At 47.9% G+C, this 26126-nt stretch overlaps 1 protein-coding gene across 1 annotated transcript in view; it reads right to left on the bottom strand.

Moving 5' to 3' along the window:
* Nucleotides 1–4318: 4318 nt before the first annotated feature.
* Nucleotides 4319–26126, bottom strand: part of LOC144100370 (uncharacterized) — a 29742-nt gene continuing 7934 nt past the window's right edge. The window contains exons 2-3 of the mRNA XM_077633344.1: nucleotides 9237–9469; nucleotides 4319–4726 (exon numbers count right to left, since the gene is read on the bottom strand). Of these exons, the coding sequence (XP_077489470.1) occupies nucleotides 4333–4726; nucleotides 9237–9469 (627 nt within the window). The 3' untranslated portion in view covers nucleotides 4319–4332. The remainder of the gene's footprint in view (nucleotides 4727–9236; nucleotides 9470–26126) is intronic.

Here is a 26126-nt window from a genome sequence, read left to right as displayed (position 1 = left end):
GTATGAGTATACATTGCAAGTATATGCTTCATTTGTGTTACTTAAATTGTGGTTTATGGGGTGTTTAATGGGCCATATATGAGGGATGCCATAGTGAAGGCCTCCGAAAATTTCGACCACCTGGGATTCTTTAACATGCACTGACATATAGCACAGTGCACGAGCCTCTAGCATTTTGCCTCCATCGAAATGCGACCGCCGCAGCTGGGATCAAACCCACGTCTTTCGGGTCAGCAGCCAAGCGCCTTGACCACTGCACCACCGCGGCGGCTATAAAATTAAATTGATTATATCTGGTACTAATATACTGCCATTGCAGGCTGTGGTCATTGTGCCTTTTGGTCGTATGCCTTTTGCAGGAATTGGAAGCTTCAATTGTGTTCTCAGCCCAGTTCCACACTGTCCGTGAATTTCCATACATAATTGACGGACTCCGCGTCGAGTAGATTTTATAGATTCCTGTGGTCCGTAAAGTCTCTCCAAACACCCATCCATAAAACTCCATCACCCGTAAAGTCATTGTCCACATGTGTCCACAACCATCCCACGCACTCCGAAAAATCCATAACTTTCCACAAACAGTTTTGTGGAAAAATATGTGGACTCCATAAGTCCATACAGCATCCATACAAATTTTTGTGGAAAATATGTGGAATCCATAAGTTTTCCATAAGGCTTCTTACGGAAATTTTCGGCAGGGATGCCAGCCGTTTCCTGTCGAAAGCCGGGTCTAATAATTCGAGGACCTTTAAAACATGTCTCGCCATCATTTGAGCTACATAAAAATGCTGCCCCTACATGTACGGACGACCATTCAAGGTCGTCAGCGATCATCACTCACTGTGCTGGCTTGCCAGTTTGAAGGACCCCTCCGGCCGTATCGCTCGATAGTGCCTGAGCCTACAGGAGTTTGACATCACCGTCGTAGACAAGTCGGAACGCCAGCACACTGATGCAGACTGGGGCATGGCTATCGCAAGCTCCTGCTGACAAGCCGCTGGAAGAAGACGACGCAGGCGTCTTTTGGGATCGATATCCACCAGCGACTTCGCGCGACACCAACGCTAAGACGCTGAGCTGCGGGGCGCTTCATCGAACATACCTGGTAGACAAGTCGTCTTCACCCGCTGGCGCATTCAAACGTGGATTAGCCTCCTTGTCTTCAGAACGGCGTCCTCATGAAGAAAAACTTCGCACCTAAGAAGAGCCTTCTTGTCCCTGGCAACCTCCGCGAGGAAATTCAACAGGCCTCGCGCGATGAGCCAACAAGTGAGCACCACGGCTTCACTCGTATACTCTCCGTGGAGTTCAGAACACGTATTACTGGTCCCGTCTGAAAGCTGACGTCGCACGCTACGTCAAGAATTTTCATGACTACCAACGCCGCAAAAAAAGCTGTCAGCAAGACCTGGGTCCGTATTCCGAGTCTGTGTAATAATAAAAAGCGTCATAATCTGCCGCAGTGGCTACACCTGATTGGTCGGAACGCCGGAAGCGGATATGATGGTTCGGATGCAGCGAAAAAGGCCGAAGAAATCGGACGGTGAAGTCAGACACAAACCATATGTTCCTTTAGCATCAGATGCTCAAGGACAGCCAACATGGCGGCGTGCTCTGAAGCGGAGCCTCTCGCTTCGAAGTGAACTCGGCGGTGTTACTGCGTTTTTCGGCACGAGAACTGGCTATAAACAGGGTACGGGACTTTCGATTCGTCTTGTATTGCCTGTAACAAATGGGATGGACGATAAATTTGGCCTGTTTTTTTCATTTCGCTGGACGATTCAGTAGCTTGTAGGCCTAACGAGCGTCGGTTTCTAGTAGAAATTGTTCTCTTCATTCAAACCGGATGGCACCACTATCACCGGAGTTATCTCGTCTGCGTATGTGATGCAACAGAAAGAATAATGACCCGCAAAATATTTGCGTTTACTGAGCACAAACGTGCATTTCCTATTCTATTGTACTCACTATTAGTTGGTAAAGCGTCCTGCATCATGATCGTGTGTAATGTCTGCTAGCGTGAAACCACTCATCTGCACGGATTGTGAGTCGCCAGCGACGCGCTGCTATACCGACACATTTGACATGCCAGAGGTGGTTTTTCGGCGTCTGTTACGGTTCTCGATAGCCGCGGTGGTGTGGCTCTGCATTGAGCTCGCGAGTTAGCCTGCAAAGTAGTTTTCAGGCATGAGTGGGGGCATGCGTGCGCTTCGTACCATGTCGAACTTATGAAAACTTCGTCCGCGAAGTCTCCCAACGCATCTATGAAGAGAAACACAGCAAGAAGATTTTTTAGCTCATCCCTTTTATTTATTTGCAGCAGAAAAATCAAAACCTATCAGTGGCATCTCGCGGCTCTTGCAGTGCCTGCATAAAAGGCATGAAAAACGTAAATTACCTTCTGCGTAACCGTCCAATAACAGCGCCAACGTATACGTTCAGTGATGTTGCAGACGGCAATTCGTCACGGCGTCTTGGTTCAGCGCGGCAGGGAGCGCGCATTGTGCAGCGAGTGAGTGCATGCTACAAATTTTCCTCTCCGTTCCGTTTTACCCCCAAGATAAATGTAAAACGCCGTTATATACGAACAAGCTAGCTGCCTTTTATCATACCATAGGCGATCGACGGCTCTAGCGGCCGCCTTCTGTCACTGAAAAGCCGTGCGTATTGCGTGGAATATTTTCGCCTTTAAGTACATCTCCGGCCTTTAAGGTACAGAAAAGAGCGTCTGAACTATTATTTCCATTTGTTGAAGTCCACTGAGCAAAAAAAGCGGCTTTCATATTACCCCTTTACAGTGGAATCCGATGGGCAACTAAACTTGTGGCTGAATGTTTTTTCTCTCGCACTGGTCTTGTTCCGTTTGCCGGCAAAACGCAAAAGCGCCGCAGGACGTTTCGCTACAGCAACCGCAACGCAGTGACATCCTGCCGCCGCTCACATTCGCAACTTAACCGACATCCGCTTCCGGCGTTTTGACCAATCAGGTGCGGCCGCTGCGGCAGATTATGACGCTCCTTATTTGACACAAACTCGAAATATGGCCCCTGGAGCATGTTTACAGCGAATTCAACCACCAACAAGACTTTTCCAGCAGATCGGCACGGACCTACTTGGCCCCTTCCTCATGTTGACAACCGGCAGCAAGCGGATAATAGCAGCAACCGACTACTTGACCCGCTACGCCGAAGCCAAAGCTGCGACAACACCAAAGAAGTCTCCAACTTATTCGTTGAAAACACCCTCCTTAGCCACGGTGCCCCAGAAGTTCTTATCACGGAGGGATATATTTCGCCTAGCAAAGCAACGGTGAATGGTCTCGCATCAAGACAGTGTTTAATTCAAGCACAAGAACCCCATAGATCCTGTATAGTGTTTTTAAGTGCATTAATAAAAAAGCTTCGCAGGGCTGAAAAAGGCGTCCTTACTGTACGACACGTTCTAAATTCCCAACATATTGCGGCAGAATGAAAATGCTAGCCAGGACTTCACTGCAACACAAAACATGCTAATTGGTGCCACTCTAGAAGGTGGTTTTTCGCGAAAATGATTTTTCTATTCCTCATTAATTGGTAGCTTGAAGAACGTCGAAAAATAATTTTTACCAGCCGAAAAAAGACGAGGGACAAAAGGAGAATCTACACAGGACAAGGCTTGTCCTGTGTAGGCTCTGCTCTTGTCCCTCGTCTTTTTTCGGCTGGTAAAAATAATTTCTTCGACATGTCTTACCAACTGACCCACCATTCAGCTTTGCTTGAAGAACGTGGGTCGTAAGCGTCTAGAAGCATTTACTAAGAAGTTGGGATAATATACACGCTGTAAAAAATTACTTCTTCTCCGAGAGTAGAGTTTATATGTCGTTTCTCCGCCATGCTCCATCTAGCCACAGGCCAGAATCAAAGGCACACACTACTATGCGTTATAGTTCAAGAGTGTAGCGCGACATCTGTTTCTAACCGGTCGGTTGTTGGCGTAACTAGTTGCACACTATAGGCTGAACGCAAAAGGGCGAAATATTGTATTTCGTTCATAGGCAGTAATCTCATTTATTTCCAGCACGATAGTGCAACCCGATCTCGCTGTAGCAGATATCCGTCTTCTCGTTCCCTTCTCTCAGCGATTACTGCACACTATATGAATCCACCAAGCATAGAGTCATATCTAAGGTGCCAGCGTTAAATTTATTCACGACTGAAGCCATGACCTAAAGCCACAAGGCTTAGGCGTAACTTCTTTAAGCCATTCACTCAGCGCACAATTCATTCCGGACTCCTTCAGATCACGCTTTATTTCCACCAAAAGAGAGGAGATTTCTCGCTAGTACTCCGCATATTAGCGCGCTACCGTGCGCCAAGGCTCGATGTCGGTGCGATTCGAGACGCAGGTCATGTGGCAGGCCTTCATAGTGGGGAACCTGTTGGCTCCTGTCAGACACAGGTGGCCGAGGTTGGTGGCGGAGGAGAGCTTCAGGCAGCGCGGCGGGCCTTCCCCGTACTCTGCGGCCGCGGCGAAGTAGGGGAAGCGCAGCTGGTCGCTGAAGCAGGTGTCCGAGCGGCTGCCTCGGCACAGGCGGCCCCTGGGGCGCCCCACGCACGCCGCCGAGCACTCGTCAAGGGAGGAGAACGCGCCGCTGCCACCGCCCTGGGCCGGACACAGACCCGACGTGAAGTTCCATCGCTGGCACGCCTTGCCGTCGAAGTACCACCACGCGTCCACAACGTCCTCGCTGCGCCCGAGAAGAAAGGTGCGTGCGTACAGGTCATAGAGTTTCTTGCTTGTAACTAGAGGGAAAGCTGGCGTCTCTGCACCTCAGCCACCATCGGTGCTCAAAGCATCATGGGGCGATGAGCTGCTTGGTGCGGGACAGTCGTTTTTTTTTTTCAGGAACACAGAGTGGCGTTACTGAGATGTCCCGTTCCGTCCACGGTGCGCCCCGCGCGCAGACGACTTTGGCGCGAACGTAGTGCGCAAAAGCCATAGTAGCGAAAACGCAGACCCGCCGCGGTGGCTCAGTGGTTAGGGCGCTCGACTACTGATCCGGAGTTCCCGGGTTCGAACCCGACCGCGGCGGCTGCGTTTTTATGGAGGAAAAACGCTAAGGCGCCCGTGTGCTGTGCGTTGTCAGTGCACGTTAAAGATCCCCAGGTGGTCGAAATTATTCCGGAGCCCTCCACTACGGCACCTCTTCTTCCTTTCTTCTTTCACTCCCTCCTTTATCCCTTCCCTTACGGCGCGGTTCAGGTGTCCAAAGATATATGAGACAAATACTGCGCCATTTCCTTTCCCCAAAACCAATTAAAACGCAACAGCACACGACACCAATAAAAGGTTTTGAAGCGAAAGGCTTCACTACGCTAGTCAACACCGCGCTTCGCGCGAGCCGGCGTATGTCGGAGCACGAGTGACGTCACGCACGGCGCAGGTGGCCGCCGCCGACTCCGTCACCTGACCTTTCGCCGCTGTCTCTCTCTCGCTCCCTAGTCCCTACTGCGCATGCGCAACTAGTACCACCGAGCCACAGGTGTTCCGCCGCTGCACAGCGCGGCGCCTTTCCTCAAAATCCAACTTTCAATTTTCAGTTTTCTCTTTCCTCTGCGTTTTCATGGAGGAAAAACAGTAAGGCCCCCGTGTGCTGTGCGATGTCAGTGCACGTTAAGGATCCCCAGGTGGCCGAAATTATTCCGAAGCCCTCCACTACGGCACCTCTTTCTTCCTTTCTTCTTTCACTCCCTCCTTTATCCCTTCCCTTACGGCGCGGTTCAGGTGTCCAACGATATATGAGACAGATACTGCGCCATTTCCTTTCCCCCCAAAAACAATTATTAAACAATTATTATTTCCTCTTTCCCTCCCTCCCCTACCCCTTCCTTTACGGCGCGGTGCGGGTGTCCACCGAGACGTGTGAGACGGTTACTGTGCCATTTCCTTTCCTCAAAAAAAAAAACAAAACAAGTGAGTCGACGGCATTGACAACTTTGCAAACTCCGTTCATTTTCACGAAATGAAAAGCGCACAACCGGCTCCGTGGGTCAGCGGAGACCTCAATCTCGCTTTTCGTTTTGTATATCCTGAATTAGCTGGGCTAATCCATATTAATTTTTTGTCTGTTGAGCACGAAATGGTTCTTTTTGGGGTCTGCCATACTTGGCCAATAGGACAGCAAGCCATCTCTTATTTAGGACAAACTTTACATTTTCATGCTTTTCTGCTCGTTTGTTGCGATTCATAGAAAGGATATTGAATGTTAGGGCATTCTTGATTATCGAACAATGTTTGTTTGTTCATTATTTTTTGACGAAAAATTGTGGTTCTGCAGTCGGTAGGTCTCCGCCCCATGATGCTTAGGGCGCCCGTGGTGGCCGGGGTGGTCTCGAGGAAGCTCCATGCAAACTCCCATGGGCGGGTGCCAGCTTTCCCTCCAGTTAAGAGTAAGAAACTCTATGGTACAGGTGTCCAGAAATAAACCGGATCATGCGAGCTGTAGACAGACTGCGCAGCTTCCTCTTGGCCGCTGGTGTGGTGAACATAAAAGCACAGCACTGCTCAACCGTATGTGCCACGTGTGCCCTCACTGTATGCATGCATGCGCATCCGCTGCTAGAGCGCAGCGCTCGCTTGCCCCCTTTCACTTTTAATGCGGTAGGATTAGAGTCGAAGTCAGCGTCAAATTCCGCCGTCTGATATAATTAAATTTGCGGATTGGTCGAGATAGTTCATGTGACCTTGTGACGTCATCACAATCTGCCCACCGTTACTGGTGGCAACCTGGCCACCGGCTTGTGAGTTGCCTGCCCACCGTGGTAGGTGGAAATTAAATTAATATCTGGTCGAGAGAGGTAACGTGGCCTTGTGACCCGCAAATTGAGCGTGGTTGATGATTGCAACCAAAACGCAAGTCTTTGCGTGAAGTTTCCCCAGCGGCTGCAAGACAGAGCTGGTCTGCAATTGGCCACGCCAAAGAATGCCACCTCTACTAGTCACAACACTTGCATAGACGTGGCCTTCCTTAACAAGAACAACATTGTGGAAGTAAAATATATGACTTTCCATTTCTCTGGCCATAAAGCCATGCTTGTAGCGCCCCCAATGGCGCCCGAAGCGACTCCAAGGGATGGAATTTAAACTTCGGACATGGATGAAGATACAGAAGACTGCTCTAATAAAATGGACGTAGATGGATGAAGTCCTTTAGTTCAACAAGTAATGTAAAAAAATTGAAATAAACAATTAGGAAAATTGTTATATATATGCAAATGTTGGCACCGTCACAGCATAGCGGATACCTGCTACAGCAGCTAGCAGTCCTAATGTGGCGATTGATGAACCGACAATTGCAAATAAACTAACGCAAACACACACATAAGCTGCCACAGATTCTCGACAAATGTTAAATCTAATGCTAACGCATTTCACTCTTAACTTGACTTATCCTCTTATGACCAGAATTTTTTCATCTCAGGAAAAAAATTGATTCGCAACTCTTTGTTTGTGCTCTGGGAACATGTAAAGAAATATAAGGTGATTTGTTTTCGTGGTGTGCGTTTTGTAGGTTTGTCGCTAAAAAGCGACAGCAGGTATCCAGTACAGAAGAATTCATCTCTTCATGGTCTTTTGCTTACTGCAGTGATTCCTTGTATATGGACGAGCTGAGATCACATTTGTGCGGAAATTTGTGAAGCCGTCGTTATTAGTGCAAAGCTGGCTATTTCATTTTGCACAAGTGAACCCTGGCTGCCCTGTGCATCGTGGCAGCTTGAAGCGCTGTTGTTTCTCATTCATGGCTGGCCGCTGTCCTACGCTGCGCGGCCCTCAGCACTGGAGCCCAGGGCTAAGGGCCCCACCCACCTTCGGCAACTTTGCTCTGTCTCAATAATAATGCTGGAGCTCATAAACTGTTTGTCAAGAATTCGCAACACTCAGCCACAAGAGATCAGGCGCCCCCATTGTTTTTGGGGCACATGTACATTTTGCTGCTTTGCACAGCGTGCGAAGCGCTGTTCAGATGCAAACTTGGTTGAGAGGACATAGTAGTATACCGCCAAAAACAGGGACGAAAGATAGCAGATCATTTTGTCCCTGTATTTAGCGCTACTGCTATGTCCTCTCAATCTAAACACCAACTAGCACAGCTTTCTACTTTAAAGGCTAACTTCGTGGCATACATCGGGTTGTCGGATGTTTTTGTTGCTTTTCTTGGGCCAAAATGATGTTGCGGATGTGAAATATTGGTACTGGTACTCTTTGGATGCGAAGAATAAATAGAACCGGCATTTCTCTATAAGTCGTAGCTAGTAGGTGTACTGAATTTATTGATATGTGCATGATATTTCAAGCGATTTGCTTAGTGTCGCTGAAGAAACAAGCCAGCTATTTGAGGAAATCTGGCAAAGCAAAGGTGAGTGGTCACGTGAAAAAGCAGCTACTTATCGTGAGAGCATACGGAAGCAGGGAAAAAGAAATGCGTCATCCCCGCGCGAAGCTTGTTCACTGTAATCGTCTTCTAGTAAAGTAATAGGCGTTAAAGATTGCCGAGCGGAAAAATAGGCCAGAGCAAACCTGTTTTCCCGATTGAATAGAATACACTGCGAATATCATCTAGTTCAAAAAGCGGAAGATAGATCGAAGGGTACCACAAACCAAACCAATGAAACACAAGCTTGTAACACGCTCCGTGATCGATTTCTTCCTTAAAGTCCAGCTGTGATATGCCGTTACTGTGCATTAGAAAAAATAGTTATTGAATAATGGCAGCCGGCCTCACGTGATCTGTACACACAAAAGGGCTTAGAATCGCAAATATATGCGTTAAATTTAAGGAAGTGCTCGAAAAAAAATCACAAATAGGGTCGGCTATATAAGCAGTAGATTTGTAGAAGCTGAAAGCATATGCATAGAAAAAGGCTCCCTATTGTTAGCACTCAGCTGTTAATAAATGCAGTTTACATTACCAGGAACTAGAGGACTAAGCGTTGCGACTGTTCTTCCGAATTGCATCCAGCAGCCTCCTGCGAAGGTGTATTATATTAAACGGCAATAGGCTTCCCAGTCTCTAATCGCGATAAGAACATGTTTAAATACGCCGAAAGCTAAGTTCTTGATTGGCATGGGGCCGTATTTGCGGTAAAAATACAGTCATTGCTATGAATAGGCTTTCAGACATTTGTGCTTCCCGCAACAAATGCGCAATGCCTATTAATTCCTGTTTACCCAAGGAAAAAGGAAACCCGTAGGTCTACCTGTCGCATTCCACGAAGAGCGGCGTCTGCGTGCACTCCTCCGAGGACTGGCTCCCCTCGACGCACCGTTCTCGACAGATTCTCTTGGAGGCGAACCTGTTGATGCCGCGGCTGCAGACGCCCACACGATGAGTCGCCGTGGCCACGCAGGCGTGGATAGAGTACTCGTAGTAAAACTCGTGACTCGGGTTGGGGCAGTAAGTGAATGACGGCGCGTCACACCCCGACCCCTCCTGGAAGAGAAGCAAATTACGTTGGGGTGTGAGAAGAGCCAGCTGAAGAGAACTGTTTGGCGAATAGAAGTTATTCCACTTTTCTTTTGTTTATTTATTTTAACATGCATACAGTCCTGACAGAGACTACAAAAAATAGGGACGAAAGAAAAATAAAGAAGCGCTTGAATCGCACCAAGCTTGCAATAACAGGAAACAGAGACGCTAAGCAACACACGTAGGAACTGTAAGACCGCTACGGCAACAACTAAAAATATTGTTATGTATTATCTCCCTATGTCAACAAATCTAAATGGTTTCTTTCAGAAGGAACTGTGCATGCCGTTAAAATGAAAGTGGCAATGTAGATGCAGAAAAGACTTCAGGAGAATTAACTGCTGGGCAATTTGAAGCAGCATACTGGAAATGCGCAAGCATAGCACAAGTGCTGAAAGTGTCTAAAAGAGCCAGCGTTATGGTTCTTGCACCGAAATATATCGCAGTGGGGAGTTTCCTAAAATGTCATAGTAGCGCACATGTGAGTGCACAGTAGGTGGCCAGGCCAGTGAAGACCGTAAATAGCACGGAAACGTTTTTCAGGCGTTGGACCCATCGTTAGCTATCGTTATCTATCGTTAGCTGGGAAGAGGTTTTTGCAGAAAGCGACCCTGATGAAGCATATAAGAAATTTAGAAAAATTCTGCGAGATCTACTATATTTCTTTCCCTCTGAAGAAATTTACACAACAAAAGAAAAGTAGAAAACCATAGATTGACAAAGCAATGCTGCAGTTAATAAAGAAATGAGATAAACAGTACAAGCTATTTTGAGAAGCAGGTGTCCTGAAGCGTTGAAAAAGTTAAAGAAATTTAGGAACTTTGTCGCTAAACAACTTAGCGTTGCTAAAAAGCAATATATTTTTAACCACTTTATTTCAACTGAGGGGCAATCTGAAAATGTCTGGAAAGTGTTAAAGTCGATGTTAAGAAACTCTTTGGAACCAACAGCGCAAATTATGCAAGATGGAAATGAGTTAAAGTGTGTTGAGTTAGCGAATGCTTTCAACGACTACTTTATTTCTTTTGCTGACTCATCAGATAGTGACGCAGATTTGTCCTATATGATTGGCCAAAACCATGAAACAATATGTTTAGAACCGGTCACAATAAATGAAGTAGTTATAACATTATTATTGCTGAATAACAGTAAGCGTACAGACGCGTCAGGTTTTCAGATACATCCCATAGTTTGTTATCGATTTTCTTGCGCCTTGCCTTGCCCATATCTTTAATCTGTGTTTGCTGTCTGGCATTTTTCCGTGTCTTATGTAGAAGGGAAAGTTAGAGTAGCGTTTAAAAAAGGAAACAGAAATGAATTGGGAAACCATCGCCCTATATCTGTCTTGCCTCTTTTTTCTAAAAGTTTGGAAAAAGTTATTCTAAAACGGCTGTCGTGTTTCACTGATATATATAACATTGTTACTACTGCTAAGTATGGCATTTGCAAAACAAATCGACAGAATTAGCTCTTCTTGCTCAGAAAGAGTTCATACTGCAAAACTTTGAGTAAAAAAATCTGGTACTCGGATTATTTTTAGATTTCTCAAAAGTGTTTGATTTTGTTACTCATTCTGTTCTATTTGAAAAATTGAATCATTATGGCATTAGAGGCAAAGCCCACTTGTTATTTTTCTTTGTATTTGCGACATAGGTCCCAGTTCGTTAGTATAGCTGGTGAATGTTCCCAGCTGAAACCGGTAGTTTCTGGCGTTCCACAAGGAAGTATTTTGGGCCCCTTTCTTTTTGTTCTCTATGTTAATGACATTGTCCACGTCGATAGAACTGCCAAGTGCATAATTTACACTAACGACACTAATCTGTTTTTTTTTTCTGGCACTTCAACTGCTGACCTTTGCAACCAAGCAAACAAAACCTTGGGAGCAATAAATGCTTGGGCATTTAACAATCATTTACAAATTAATATTTATAAAACTAAAGCGGTCATGTTTCACCCGCGTCGTAAACACTTCACGTTTCCTCTGATTGAATTAAACAACACCAGAGTAGATTTCGTACAGTCTGTAAAAACATTGGGCGTCTACTTTGCAGACGATATGTCATGGACTGACCACATTAACTACATAGATAACAAGCTTTCCAAAACAGTCAGTATCACGCGTCGTCATTGCTTTAATTTTACTACAGCGGTTAACATGTTACTCTACAACTCTTTATTCTCTTCTGTACTTAACTGCGGATGCCTCGTGTGGGAAACAACAACAGCAGAAAATCTTATTGAACTTACTGTCTTGCAGAAACGATTCGTACGCATTGTAAGTAAAGTGCCATATTTTTTCACACCGGAAATCTTTTACAAAAACACAACGTTATAGCAATAAAATGCACATATGACTATAGGCTGTGTCAAAAATGTAAACTCGCAAAAATGAAAAACGGTGACGCGGTGATTAATCTGGCTGGTTTAGAGAAAAACAAAACATTGTATGATATGTGCAGCATAGAGCCTTGGAATAAAAAGACATACCGTACCAATTATGGCCGTCAGATGTTGGAATACACTTTACCTAAGTTATTGAACCAGCTGCACTGCCATGACAATATTGACTTGTCCGACGTTTCTCCACAAAAATTGCGACAAAGATTCGTGTAGGTCTGTGTTGCTATTGTAGTGAGCACCCCTCTCCCCCCCCCCCCCCCCTTCCTGTAGTCTTTTTTTTCCTGCGTGCTGCATTCTGATATTTATTTTTACTAAGTGCGTGCGTGTGTTTGTGACAGCTATATGTTTTCGGAGAGGTTGCTTTACGAGTTTTTTTTTGTCTGCTGCTCATCATATATTGGCTAATAAGGCTTAAATAAAAACAAATGCGGAGCTTAACGTCCCGAAGTGACACGTTAGCAATGAGGGACGCCGATGTAGAAGCTGTTGGGTGAATTCAGACCGCCTGGGGTTATTTAAAGCGTTCCTGCACGGCCGCTCAATGGCAACGCACCAAGTGCGTTGCCATTGAGCGGCCGTGGTACTTGCATCACACTGCACACGGGGTTTTTTGTACTTCTGCTCCATATAAATACGAGCTCAACGCGTCCGCGCTCCAAAACGCACCATTATTCCCCAAACACTCTTCTCTACTTTGCGTTTCTACCCGCCGCGGTGGCTAAATGGTTAGAGCGCTCGGCTACTGATCCGGAGTTCCCGGGTTCGAACCCGACCGCGGCGGCTGCGCTTTTATGGAGGCAAAACTGTAAGGCACCGGTGTGCTGTGCGATGTCAGTGCGCGTTAAAGATCCCCAGGTGGTCGAAATCATTCCGGAGCCCTCCACTACGGCACCTCTCTCATTCTTTCTTATTCCACTCCCTCCTTTATCCCTTCTCTTACGGCGCGGTTTATGCGTCCAACCATATATGAGACAGATACTGCGCCATTTCCTGTCCCCCAATACCAATTATTATTACTTTGCGTTTCTTTTATGGACAGGCTTCATCCCTCACCATCTCCTCGGCCGCCTTTAAGCGAAAGGATTTTATCGCGGGGAGAGAGAGAGAGTAAACTTTATTGTTCCAATTGAGAGGTTTGGTTGCGTGCCCGGAGACTGCCGATGTCTTCCAGGCTGAGCTTGGTTGGCGCCCCTAGTCCAAGGCACCACTGTCCCTGGCCATCCGGCATGCGTGGCTCACTAGGTCCCTTTGGACCTTAAGCTGGCTGCTGGTTAGCCGGTCTTCCACACTCTCCCACTGCTCCGCATTTGGGTCTTTATTAATAATTTCGGAACGCTACATTGTGTGTACATTCCCATGTGATATGATATAACGTGGGGGTTGCCCCGCACCACGGACATGTATCCCTATACTGCTCTGGATACATCTTATGTAGGACATGAAGGTTGTAGAAGGTCCCTGTGTGGTGTCTTCTCCAGCATGTCGCCTCGTATTGTGTTAGCTGAGGGTGTGGCTGGGGGTATTTGCGCCTTCTGCCTTTATGAGGTTGAGGATAGCTGCGTACGTGAGTTCCACCGTCATCCACGGGCCGTCCGAGTCATTGACGCACCAGCTCGGGTAGTGAGCTCGCGAGCTAGCTTGTCTGCCTTCAGATTGCCTTTGATTCCGGCGTGTCCTGGTACCCAGTAGATCCTATGTTGGATATTTTCATTGGTTCGCTTCGTTTTCAAGAGTATCTTTAGTGCTTTCTTATTGATTCTTCCTGCCATGTAGCGTCTGCACGCTTCCTGGGAGTCAGTTAAGATTGTGAGAGATTTGTTGGTGCGATAGCCCTCGGCTGCCGCTAGGGCTACGGCTATCTCCTCTGCCTCAGCTATCGTTCCATCTCTCGTGGATGCACCGCTGATGAGGTCACCTTCCTTCGTTGTTACAACCGAAACTGTTTTCTTGACGCTTTGCCTGCGATTCCATGGATACAGTGTGGCGTCAGTGTACACTACTCGAAATTGTGTGGCTATCTTCGTTTCTACATATTTAGCCCTTGCCTGTCTTCCTACTGCGTGGAAGTTTGGATCCATATTCCTGGGTATGGGGCTAACATGGAAGGTTCGACGTATTTCATCTGGGATGTTTTCCGACCTGTCCTCGATGTACAAGGCTTCTTTATAGTTCAGCCTTCTTAAGAGGGCCCTTCCTGTTGTCGAGTTCCTTAGCCTTTGTATTTGCGACATGAATTGTGCCTTACTAAGCTCATCAAAAGTGTTGTGCAGCCCCAGTTCTGCCAGCTTGTCGTTTGGCGTGTTTCTTGGTAAGTTCAGAGCTGTTTTGTAGGCTGCTTTGATTAGAACCTCCGTCTGATTTTCCTCCTTTTGGGCATGTTGTGGTATGGTAGTGAGTAGATTATTCTGCTGATGACTAGGCTGTTCACTAGTTTCAGCGTGTCGCACTCCTTCATGTCGTATCTTCTTGATGATACTCTGGTTATCATGCGGCAAACTTGTTCCGTTGATTTTTTAAGGAGGTTTATCGTGTGGTTGCATTTGCCGTTGCTCTGTAGCCACATGCCTAAAATTCGAATAGTCTCCTTTTCCGGCATGGTGTTGTCCTCGAGCTTTATTTCTAATCTTGCATCCGTTGGTTTCTTTCCTATCCTAAGGATTTCCGATTTTTCGGTTGAGCAGGTTAAACCCCTCGTTTTGGTGTATTGCTCGATGCAGGTTGCTGCCTCTTGCAGTTGCTGTTCCTTCTGCCCCAGTGATTCCTGGTTCGACCATATAGTTATATCGTCCGCATATATGGTGTGTCCTATGCCCGGGATGTTTTCAAGTTTCCTTGCCAGACCGATCATGCTTAGGTTAAAAAGGATTGGCGATATAACCGATCCCTGCGGTGTGCCTTTATTTGGTGTGCCTATGGTACCGCTTCTTATATCTCCTAATCCTACTGTGGCCGTTCTTTCTGTTAGGAAAGATCTTACATAGTCGTGGATTCTCCTTCCGCAGTTGGTATTGTTGATGCCTTCCATTATAGCCGCGTGGCTAACGTTGTAGAAGGCCCCTTTGATGTCAGTTGCCATAATTATGTTTTCTCCTTGCTGCGGGGCATTGGCAAATACCTCATGTTTGAGTTGTAGCAGGATGTCTTGCGTTGACAGGTTTGCCCTGAACCCAAGCATGCTATGGGGATACAACTCATTGTCCTCTAGGTAGTTTTGAATTCTTTTGGTTACAATTCTTTCATAGAGCTTGCCGAGGCAAGATATGAGTGAAATGGGCCTCATGTTTTCTATGTGTAGTTTCTTTCCGGATTTGGAGATCATTACAACCATAGAGTGCTTCTATTCCTTGGGCACCAGTCCTGCCTCCCATTGTTTGTTATGGTAGGTAGTGAGCTGTTCGACTGCCTCGTCACCCAGGTTGTGGATTAGGGAATTCCTAATTTGGTCTTCTCCAGCTGCTGTGTTTCTTTTGATGGACCTAATTGCAGCGTAGACCTCATCTCTGGAGATCGGTTTGTCTAGCTCCTGGTTTTCTCTGCCTTTGTAGTTTTCTTGATAGGCCGTGGGTTTGTCCTGGCCGTAGCATTTGATGCTGACTGCTTTAAGTAGCTCCTCATCGGTTCCTTCATGCTGGTGGACAAGGCGGTGGATGGCCTTGTTGCATTCCGTCTTTGTTTTTGTAGGACCCATTAGACTCTTTAAAATCCTCCATGTTTAAGTCGTGCTCAGCGTGCCGTTAAGTGAGTTGCTGAACTGTTCCCAGTTTTGCCTTGCTAACTGCATCGCGTATTCCTCCGCCGTTGCCGTAATTTCAGCGATTATTTTCTTTAACTTTCTGTTCCACTTTTGCTTTTTCCATCTTTTCACGAGGCCTTGTCTTGCCTCCCACATCCTGATTAGTCTCGAGTCTATCTCTGGTGTAGTCTCAGTTCTATCTATTTCCTTTGTATACAGCTCTTGTGCTTGACTTAGCTCCGGCCGCACAGTTCGAGCGTTGGCCCTGTTGAGATTCAGGTAGCAGCATGCTAGCTCTGCCACCAGTTGTTGGGATTCAGGTAGCGTGACTGGGCTGGAGAAGAGACGAGGACGATCGGAGGAAGAAAACTTAGAAAACTTTGTACAAAGACTATTTACATAATGTACCAGTAGGAAAATTGAAAGTGCTTCTCAGTAAAGAGAGCTTCTTAGCAGTCGGGAGTCTCTGGTATTCCTCAAGAAGGGCTCTCCTCTGGTACCAAACCAGCAGCTTGTTAAAAACTCTTCGTATTCCCCAGATCCCTAGCTGGGGAATACAGTTCGAAGAATGATGTCCAGTCACACGATGGCACTGATGGTGCCACCCACGGCAGGGCGGTCCTGATGTTCTCTCGCAGCTCGGTCGAAGGAAAGGGTACAGGATCCGGTCACGTTGTCTGCCACGCGCCCACGTGGACCCGGATGGCGCCTGCGTGACACAGGAATGCAGGCTATCTCCCAGCAGAGGTTGATAGATCTTGTACTGATGACCGGAACGCGGAGCCTCTGTCGAAGGCGCGGCACTCGGGCAATCGTTCAACCCCAGCGTGACTGAAGAGGGCAACAGTGATCTTGTACTTTGTCGTCTGAGGACCGGAACGAACATGTGGGGACATTATATCGTCGCTGCTTCCGGATTCCAGCCACGCCTCCCCCAGAGGGCTTACCCACCCTCGCGGTGGTCCTCAGGGAATCCTCCCCATGTCCAAATTCGCCGAACTCAACAGCAAGAAGGAATCGCGAGCACAACAGCCCGCGCGTAGAGCTTGGGGTCGCCCAGCTACCACCTTCCACAAGCCTCCGACCGGTGACTGACAACACGATGGGAAGAATAGGCGGCAGGAAACAGCAAGCGAAAAGGGAGCGTTTTCGACGCATCGCAGATACCAGTGAACCGATTTACTAAACGTTTTGCTATATCCCGCTCCTATGTACGCAGCCTGCCCACTTAATAGTTTGCTGGTTCCCGGAAACATTCATTTGCGGACCTCTCACGAAAGCTTTAGAAGACGCCTACTTCATGCGTTGTCCGCGCACACCCGGGGACACAAGAAAACGAGAGGCGGCGCAGCCATCGATCCAATGATAGGTCTTGGTGTAAACGAACACGTATACAAGTGAACGTGACAAGATGACGCAGTAACTTTGTATTTGTGGGTAATGCGTGTCCCACTGCCGCAACGGTCTTGTGAAGGTAAAGCATCCGGCTCGTACGCGGGTGGTACAGGGGCGATGGAAAGAAATGCGAACAGAGCGGAGCTTTAATCATATAAATTTGTTTTCGGGGAAAGGAAATGGCGCAGTATCAGTCCGTATATCGGCGGACACCTAAGCCGCGCCGTAAGGGAAAAAACAAAGGAGGGACTGTAAGAAGAAAGGAAGAAAGAGGTGCCGTAGTGGAGAGCTCAGGAATAATTTCGACGACCTGGGGATCTTTAACGTGCACTGACATCGCACAGCACACAGGAGCCTTAGCGTTTTGCCTTCATAAAAACGCAGTCACCGCGGTCGGGTTCGCCCCGCCGCGGTGGCTCAGTGGTTAGGGCGCTCGACTACTGATCCGGAGTTCCCGGGTTTGAACCCGACCGCGGCGGCTGCGTTTTTATGGAGGCAAAACGCTAAGGCGCCCGTGTGCTGTGCGATGTCAGTGCACGTTAAAGATCCCCAGGTGGTCGAAATTATTCCGGAGCCCTCCACTACGGACCTATTCGTTCCTATCTTCTTTCACTCCCTCCTTTATCCCTTCCCTTGCGGCGCGGTTCAGGTGTCCAACGATATATGAGACAGATACTGCGCCATTTCCATTCCACCCAAAACCAATTATTATTACCGCGGTCGGGTTCGAACCCGGGAACGGCGGATCAGTAGCCGAGCGCGCTAACCAATGAGCCACCGCGGCGGAGGTTTTCGCATTTCTTTTCACTAAAACTTTACTTCGGTGGTTGGAAGAAGACGCTAGAGTCGTCCGTGATGCGTTCTAGGGCGACTCTAATGTCTTTTTCTTAGCATCCAGGGAAAATAGCGTTGAAATGAAATTCCCACAGCGGAGCACGTAGGCGCCGCATTGTTCGCTTTTCATTCCTTTGCGGTAATACTGGTTGAGGCGGGGACACGCACAGGCGGTTGGCTACAAACGTTCTCCGCCCAGTCAGGTACTACACGGTTTCTTCTTGAGCGAGCGCTTTGCGATAGTTACTTCCCGGTCTCTGACCAACCCACTGGTTTGTGTGTGCACACTGTTTCTTCCACTGTTTATGCTTTAATTACATCCCGCCGCCGCGGTGGCTGAGTGGTTATGGCGCTCGGCTGCTGGCCCGAAAGACGCGGTTTGAATCCCGGCCGCGGCGGTCGAATTCCGATGGAGGTGAAACTCTAGAGGCCCGTGTGCTGTGGTCGAGGTGGTCGAAAACTTCTGGAGCCCTTCACTACGGCGTCTCTTATAGTCTGAGTCGCTTTGGGACGTTAAACCCCCGCAAACCAAACAAATTACATCCCTGTTCAAAATATAAATTCCCTACGCACCAGTATTTTCTTGTTCCTACACGGTAACGGCAGATATGTCGACCTTGACTGAGACCGGACTGCAGTACTTTATGCGAGACGAGGTGATACTCAAAGAAAAAAAAATATTAGATGTAATGCACCAAAAGGAATGAGGGAGGCGAGTCTCACACGACTCGTACACTCTTTCGTCATGAGCCATATTGTGTACGTCGCGGCATTCCACAACTGGTACAAAGGGGAATAAGCCAAGATACACGTCCTCATCCGCAGGGTGTATAAGATAACACTGGGTCTGCCCGAGTCCACCAGCACGCAACGCTTGCTCCAGCTCGGGCTTCACAACACGCTTACCGAAATCGCCGACGCGCAGCGCACTTCACAACTAGAAAGATTAGCGGGCACGAGAGCAGCACGCCAGATCATGGAAAGTGCCGGCATCCGTTACCATGCACAAAAAGGCCAGAAAGTCGCTGTTCCGGACGCGATCAGACAAACTCTAAGAGTCGACCCGATTCCACGGAACGTCCACACAGAACACAACCGGGAAAGAAGAGTGGACCCGCCGCGGTGGCTCAGTGGTTAGGGCGCTCGACTACTGATCCGGAGTTCCCGGGTTCGAACCCGACCGCGGCGGCTGCGTTTTTATGGAGGAAAAACGCTAAGGCGCCTGTGTGCCGTGCGATGTCAGTGCACGTTAAAGATCCCCAGGTGGTCTAAATTATTCCGGAGCCCTCCACTACGGCACCTCTTCTTCCTTTCTTCTTTCACTCTCTTCTTTATCTCTTCCCTTACGGCGCGGTTCAGGTGTCCAACGATATATTAGACAGATGCTGCGCCATTTCATTTCCCCAAAAACCAATTATTATTATTAAGAAGAGTGGCCAAGGCCTGAGCTCTCCTACACAGCCACGGAGAGGAAAGGGGACAAGGTTCGTTGACGCCGCGGAATACGCAGAACGCTCGCGATTCGCGGTTGCGGTCGTTGATTAGAGTGGCGAAAAGCGCATAACGGCAAGTGTAACGTGCGAGCGCGCAGAAGAAGCGGATGAAGCGGCGGTGGCCCTCGCCCTCACGGATTCGACGTGCACCACAGTTCTCTGCGAGTCGCGACAAACGGTCGAAAAGTTCGCCAAATAATGGATCTCACAGACAGCGACCCGAATCCTGAGCAATCGAAAAGTCCAGTGGGAGGAAGCTTTTCAAACCAGAATCCACTGGTTCCCGGCGCACATTGGAGAAGTATCGAACACATCTCGCAACCGAAACGAGACGGCACACGCCAAGGCGCGCGAGTTCGCGAACCACGCTGGCGACCGTCGTCCATGGGACAGCACCACAGACTCTTTGACCAGCTACAACGAAATTACCAAGGCCCTCTGCCTGGCCTGCCTAACCTTTCCTCCGCCCAACGACAAGCTGGACAGGGCGCACACGGTGGCCCTCAGACAACTGCAGACGCTCACGTTCGCCAACGCGGCACAATACCACAGACTCTACCCCGCAACATACCCGACGAATATATGCAAGGTCTGCCACACTGCTACAGCAACTTTACCCCACATGCTCTGGGACTGTAGCAAAAACTCTGACGGTGCTAACCCTGGAACCCTCCCGCCGCGGTGGGCCGCTGAATTGCGCATCCCCAGCCTCGGTGACACAGTCAGGGCCCTCCAGCAGGTCCGCGAGGCGATGGCGAGGCAACACCTCGACGTCCCCACGTGGGAGACCTAAGGCGCCGTCGGCGAAAGCTTTGCAAGACTTTTAAATAGAGTTGTTACCAACCAAACCAACCAATGTAATGCACCGGCTTAGTGCAGTAACCGGCGAAAGCTGATTGGCATCAGCGGCCGAAGAGGTCTAGACTGGCACGTGCGATATGAAGTTTCACAGGCTATTTCCCTGTTGGGCGTCCCAGAGGCCCGTCTTGTCGTATCTACGTTCACGTGCTTAGTGCATTAATCGGCGGAAGCTGATGGGCATCAGCGGCCGAAGAGGTCTGGACTGGCAGGCCCAATTTGACGTTTCACAGGCTATTTCCCGGTTGCGCGTCTCAGAGCCCCGTCTTGTCGTCTCTACGTTCACGTGCTTAGTGCATTAATCGGCGAAAGCGATTGCCATCAGCGGCCGAAGTGGCCTGGACTTGCAGGCCCAATTTTACGTTTCACAGGCTATTTCCCGATTGGGCGTCTCAGAGGCCCGTCTTGTCGTCTCTACGTTCACGTGCTTAGTGCATTAATCGGCGGAAGCTGATCGCATCAGCGGCCGAAGAGGTCTAGACTGGCAGGTCCGATATGGAGTTTCACATTCTATTTCCCGGTTGGGCGTCTCAGAGGCCCGTCATGCCGTCTCTACGTTCACGTGCTTAGCGCATTAGTCGGCGAAAGCTGATTGGAATCAGCGGCCAAAGTGGTCTGGACTGGCAGGCCAGATCTGACGTCTAGCAGGCTATTTCCCGGTTGGGCGTCTCAGAGGCCCGTCTTGTCGTCTCTACGTTCACGTGCTTAGTGCATTAATCGACGAAAGCTGATTGGCATCAGCGGCCGAAGAGGTCCGGACTGGCAGACCCATTTTGATGTTTCACAGGCTATTTCCCGGTTGGGAGTCTCAGAGGCCCGTCTTGTCGTCTCTACGTTCACGTGCTTAGCGCATTAGTCGGCGAAAGCTGATTGGCATCAGCGGCCGAAGTGGTCTGGACTGGCAGGCCAGATTTGACGTCTAACAGGCTATTTCCAGGTTGGGCGTCTCAGAGGCCCGTCTTGTCGTCTCTACGTTCACGTGCATTCTCTTCCTTCTTCCGCTTGCAGCTTTTGCTTCGATCGCGTTCCCGGCATACTTCGAGGACTCTAGGGCCCACTTGCACGAAGCAAAGTCAATACTCTGTTTCAAACATCATATGCGACGCTGCAAAAGATAGCGCTCTTTTTTGCCCTGCCTGCATTCGCGACACAAAATAGTGCGTTCCCTGTGGTGAGCGAAAAATAACAAATGCTTTGCCAGCAGGCTATGTAGATAATACATTTGTTATCAGCGTGACAAAAAACGCTCTTATTGCGATCGAATCGATCGAGATCTGCTATTTTGTATTTTGCGCTTGTCGCTTTTTTTCATTTCACGTTTTCGCTGTTCCCGCAACCCTGGCCGCCCGGCGTGTTTAATTTTCCGGCTCCCTTTCACTTTTGAGGAAATGGCGTCCAGCAGAGCGGCCGCGGCCACCTCCTGTACGCATTTTCTCGAAGGTTCATACATCCAAGCTGTAAAGGCACGCTAAGGAAGTAATTGCAAACATGTACTCTCGTACCGGGACCCGTTTTCTACAGAAGTCTGTTCGGGAAGCACTGAGTGCCGCGAGCGAGGATACCGGAGTATCTCCCCGTGCCGTTGCCAAAATCAAGGTGGAGCGTCTGTGTGGGCCTTTGGCGTCTCCGAATAAAAGACCTCGCGACGTGAAGGTTTCAAGCAAGTGAACAGTCAAGAATGACAGCTTCACTGTCAATGCCGTCCGTCTGAATGTGCACAGTATATATGTACGCGAAGAGGGAAGTCCCAACACTGGACAGTGTGCTAAAGGCTGTCGATGAGGACGGCGACCTGCCGAACTTCTTGAAAACGACGTTGTGGAGGTTAATGAAGGACGTGGGATTCACATTTGAAAAAAGAAAACGGAACCTTGCGCTGATCGAGCGAAGTGACATCATTGCCAGGCGTCGCAGGTACCTGCGGGCGATCAAGAAATTCCGAAGAAAGGGCAAGTACGAGCCGTTCCTTGCTTATTTTCTTCCGCAGCGCGTTTAGACTGGCTTCATATAGAGCTTGATGTTAGCGTTGAAATCTCGTAGTCGTAACAGTGAGCGTTGCTTCAGAATAACACATATAAAAGAAATAGTCTTGACCTCGTTACAGTTGCCGGCCTTTTCGCAAAGGTGACGTTTCACGGCCAGATTGGCGCTACATTTAGGCGGGGCACGTTTCTGCATTGGCAGATTTAATCGCTAAATCCCAATTGGTGCGGCAAGCAAAAACAACAAAACTGCCAAAAATGTCGTAGCATTGCAATAGGTAGTGCCATCTCGTCGTCACCGTAGGAACGAATGAACACCCACTCTACGCTGCCCGTTGCTCCGGTGGAGCGAGTTACTGGCGCTCCTGCTGCGAACGTTGGTAATTTTTGTTCGCAGTCGCCGCAAGTGAAGATATTTAAAATGTTGCCGAATTAGTCAAGTACCCAATGCAAACATACAGTGAATATAAACTGGATACCAAATGCCGCCTGGGCGCGAAATATAAGCCCGAACAAGGGCGCAATAAAGACGAGATAATTCTTTTTCTCGATTGTCTTTGAGCGGCTGTTTGTGAGACAGTGGTCAGCAGTGTGTTTTTTTCAGTTCGTTAACTACTTACATGCTGCAGTGTGTTTGTTTACTTAGAAGCATTAACTCGTGCGCTCTGATGCTTTGCATTTACAGGTGCATCATCTACCTAGATGAAACCTGGGTCAACGCAGGGCGCACAAAAGAATACGTCTGGCAGGACAAGACTGTGAAGTCATCTCAGGATGCCTTCTTGAAAGGTTTAACAACCGGATTGGCTGCGCCTTCGGGCAAAGGGGCCCGTTTGATCCTTGTACATGCTGGGAGCAGTGCAACAGGATTCGTGCAAGACGCTGCAGACTTCTTCAGAGCAAAAAGGGAAACCACCCTGAGTGCCACTCTGAGATGGATGGCAACTACTTTGAGCAGTGGTTCACCGACAAGCTTTTGCCAAACATTCCGGCCAATAGCATTGTCGTCATGGACAATGCTCCATATTATAGCGTGGTTCTTGAAAAACACTTACCAAGTCTACGCCCAGAGCTGATATCCAGCTTTGGCTCACAATGAAATGTGTTTCGTGGTCACAGGACATGGTGAGGGCAGAACTGCTGGAGCTTTCTCAAAAGGTAAACACACCCAGCGTTGTGTACCGCATCGACACCCTGGCAGCTACACATGGCCATGAAGTGCTTCGTTTACCACCGTACCACTGCGAGTTCAATTGAACTTGTCTGGAGCCAGGTGAAGTGATGCATCGCAAGTCGCAAGTAATGTTTCACTTTGGCTTAAGTGGAAAAAGCTCTTTCCGGAAGCACTGGCGTCTGTAAGCCAGGAAAACTGGAAAAACTCTTGTGTTCATGTGGAGCAAGTTGAGGCTGAAACATGGCAACGCGATATGATTGTTGACGCTGAAATTGAACCGGTTGTCTTCAGTATTTGTGACTCGTGCAACACCTCTTCTGATGAGTCGAGCACTCATTTCAGTGATGAAGATTTAAGTGGCATCGGGGAACTTGTTTTACATCGAATGGATGTGTAATACACATGCTACTGAGAAGCGAGAGATTACCTATCAACATGCTGTGTTCACCTCTGTGCGTGTGTGGGTGGAAAGGAGAAAATATGTGTGCATGTGGGTGTGTGGGTTGATCAGTCTACCGAGGCAAGAGAGAGGACTCATCGGCATGCTGTGATCCCTCTTGTATGTGTATGTGTGTAAAAGCACATGCTCATTAGCATCAAATTGTATCAGGCAATAACTTGTAGTGTAGGTGTTGAGGTGGATATTAAGGACGTGGTGGTGGGGACGGAGGAGGAGGTGGTGGTGTTGGTGTTGGTGGTGGTGGTGCGTGGTCGTGTTAATAGTATAGAAGTAGAATTTATAAGGGAGTGAAAATAGTAGTTTTTTCATTTAGAATAAGAATAGTGTTACACGTCGTCAATGTGTGCAGTTTTTGGGAGATTCATAGCAGAAAAATACAATGGAGCTTAATCAAGCGTTGTGTCCCCTATTCGAAAAGTATCTGAAAACTTGAGAGCAAATTCGATTAGTTTAAAGTAATTTTGAACATGTACTCTTCGATTCATTGTACTAATTGAACAGGAATTTATTCAATTTGCAGTCCAAAACTAGCACTCAGACACCCCTAAGAATGGGCCTCATTTTGTGTGTGAGGGTTGGGAATGGTAAGTTTGGGTGTCTGATTTTAATTTCCTGGAAAGGGAGTCCTGGTTTGGTGTTGTCTTGCGTTACTGTCAATCTCTGGTCGTTTTGACATGTTATGCAATGCTGCAGTGGCAATGTTGAGGTAGCCAGTACTGTATGTTTTGTCCTTAATTTTTGGGGGTGTGAATGAGTTCAAGCTGGCTCTTGCGCGGTTCAGTGTGAATTTGTGTCGAGTCATCTCTTTGTTAGTATATGTCCCAGGAATTTGATTTTGTTGACTGAAAATGCACTGCTTTTTAACCCTGTCCAGACATTGGTCAGGTTCTTCTTGTACGAAATAATGTTTTTAGATGGCCTGCACATTTTGTTTTCAATTTTGGAGCGCTTGACTGATTGTGTGTTGGTGTACCTCCAGTGCACGTGTCCTTTAATTTGTATGCACTGTGATCCATGCCACTGGCTGTTTCCAGAATAAACCATTTCTCGCAAGCACTGCGGGGTCAACAATCTTTATTGTCCTGTCTCATTTATTGTTTGCTCTTTCAAAATATTATTTCATAGCGTTGTACCACTTTTACTGCATTCTTACTTGGCGCCCCCACAGCTCCGAACTCTTTTTGCTTGGCTGCAGGAAAATCCTGCCTGAGCAGCTTCTGCTCTTTCTCTTCTAGGAGAACAGGGAAATCGAGACAAGCTGGCCTGCTTCTGTATTGCCTTCATATACATTTGTGCACAGCAACAAATCTGTAACTCTTGAGGCACTACTATTTTCTGTCACTGTGTAAATCAAGACTGTTCCAAATTTAACACTTAAACGGGAAAACAGGCCATATTGGAGTGGTGTCTGCATACATAATTTGACCGACCAGTTCAAATATACTGTTCTTCTGCCGCATATCATAGCCCAGTTTTAGAGCTCCCTTTTCAATGACAAAGGAAAACGCGCTTTGCCTAAGAACGAAAAATATCTTTACAAAACCAAAAGAATTGCAGATATGCACAAGAATGTTGCATATATACAGTGAGAAAACAGGCGATTAAGAAGTCTATAATATGTTTTCTGCGCTCATTTATGATAAACCAGCTTTCTAAATTAACAGACATCTTCCTTATGAATTTTACGATCAGTAAAAAATAATTGCTCTCGCAAAGTCTTTTGGGCTACTCTACAGCACATTACCAAAGTCGGCCCCAGATTCTTTTGGCGAAAACTGGATCCGCCGCTAACCGGTTGCACGGAACAATTCATAACATGCCAAGTACCTTAAGAGAGGTCCACAAAGGAGTGGGTTCCTCGCCAACGGCAAAATCGAAAGTTGCAGACGGCCACTTATTAATCGGGGCACGGTGGAGCACTCACCACTGTGCTAATTAAACCCGACGAATGAACGCCATCTTTTCACACAAATCTTTTCACACAAAAGAAAACCGCCACTGCTGACCAAAAGCTGGTGCGAGCTCACTGACAACAAATTTCGGACAGCTCACATTAATGCGGTATGCATCAAATGAACAAATGCATGCAGTTCATTTCAGAACGCGGCATAATATACAAGCGATTCTGAACAAAACGAGATTTCTCATTCAAGTCACGCGAAATGCAAATTGCGATGAAAAAGGAAGTTTGCGAAAAATAAAGTTTCCCCATCTGGGATTTGAACCCACGGCAGAAAGGAAGAAAGAGGTGCCGTAGTGAAGGGCTCCGGAATGATTTCGACCACCTGGGGA

Source organism: Amblyomma americanum, chromosome 1 (genome assembly GCF_052857255.1).
Source record: "Amblyomma americanum isolate KBUSLIRL-KWMA chromosome 1, ASM5285725v1, whole genome shotgun sequence".
Classification (NCBI taxonomy): domain Eukaryota; kingdom Metazoa; phylum Arthropoda; class Arachnida; order Ixodida; family Ixodidae; genus Amblyomma; species Amblyomma americanum.
This window is presented reverse-complemented; position numbering and strand designations above follow the sequence as displayed.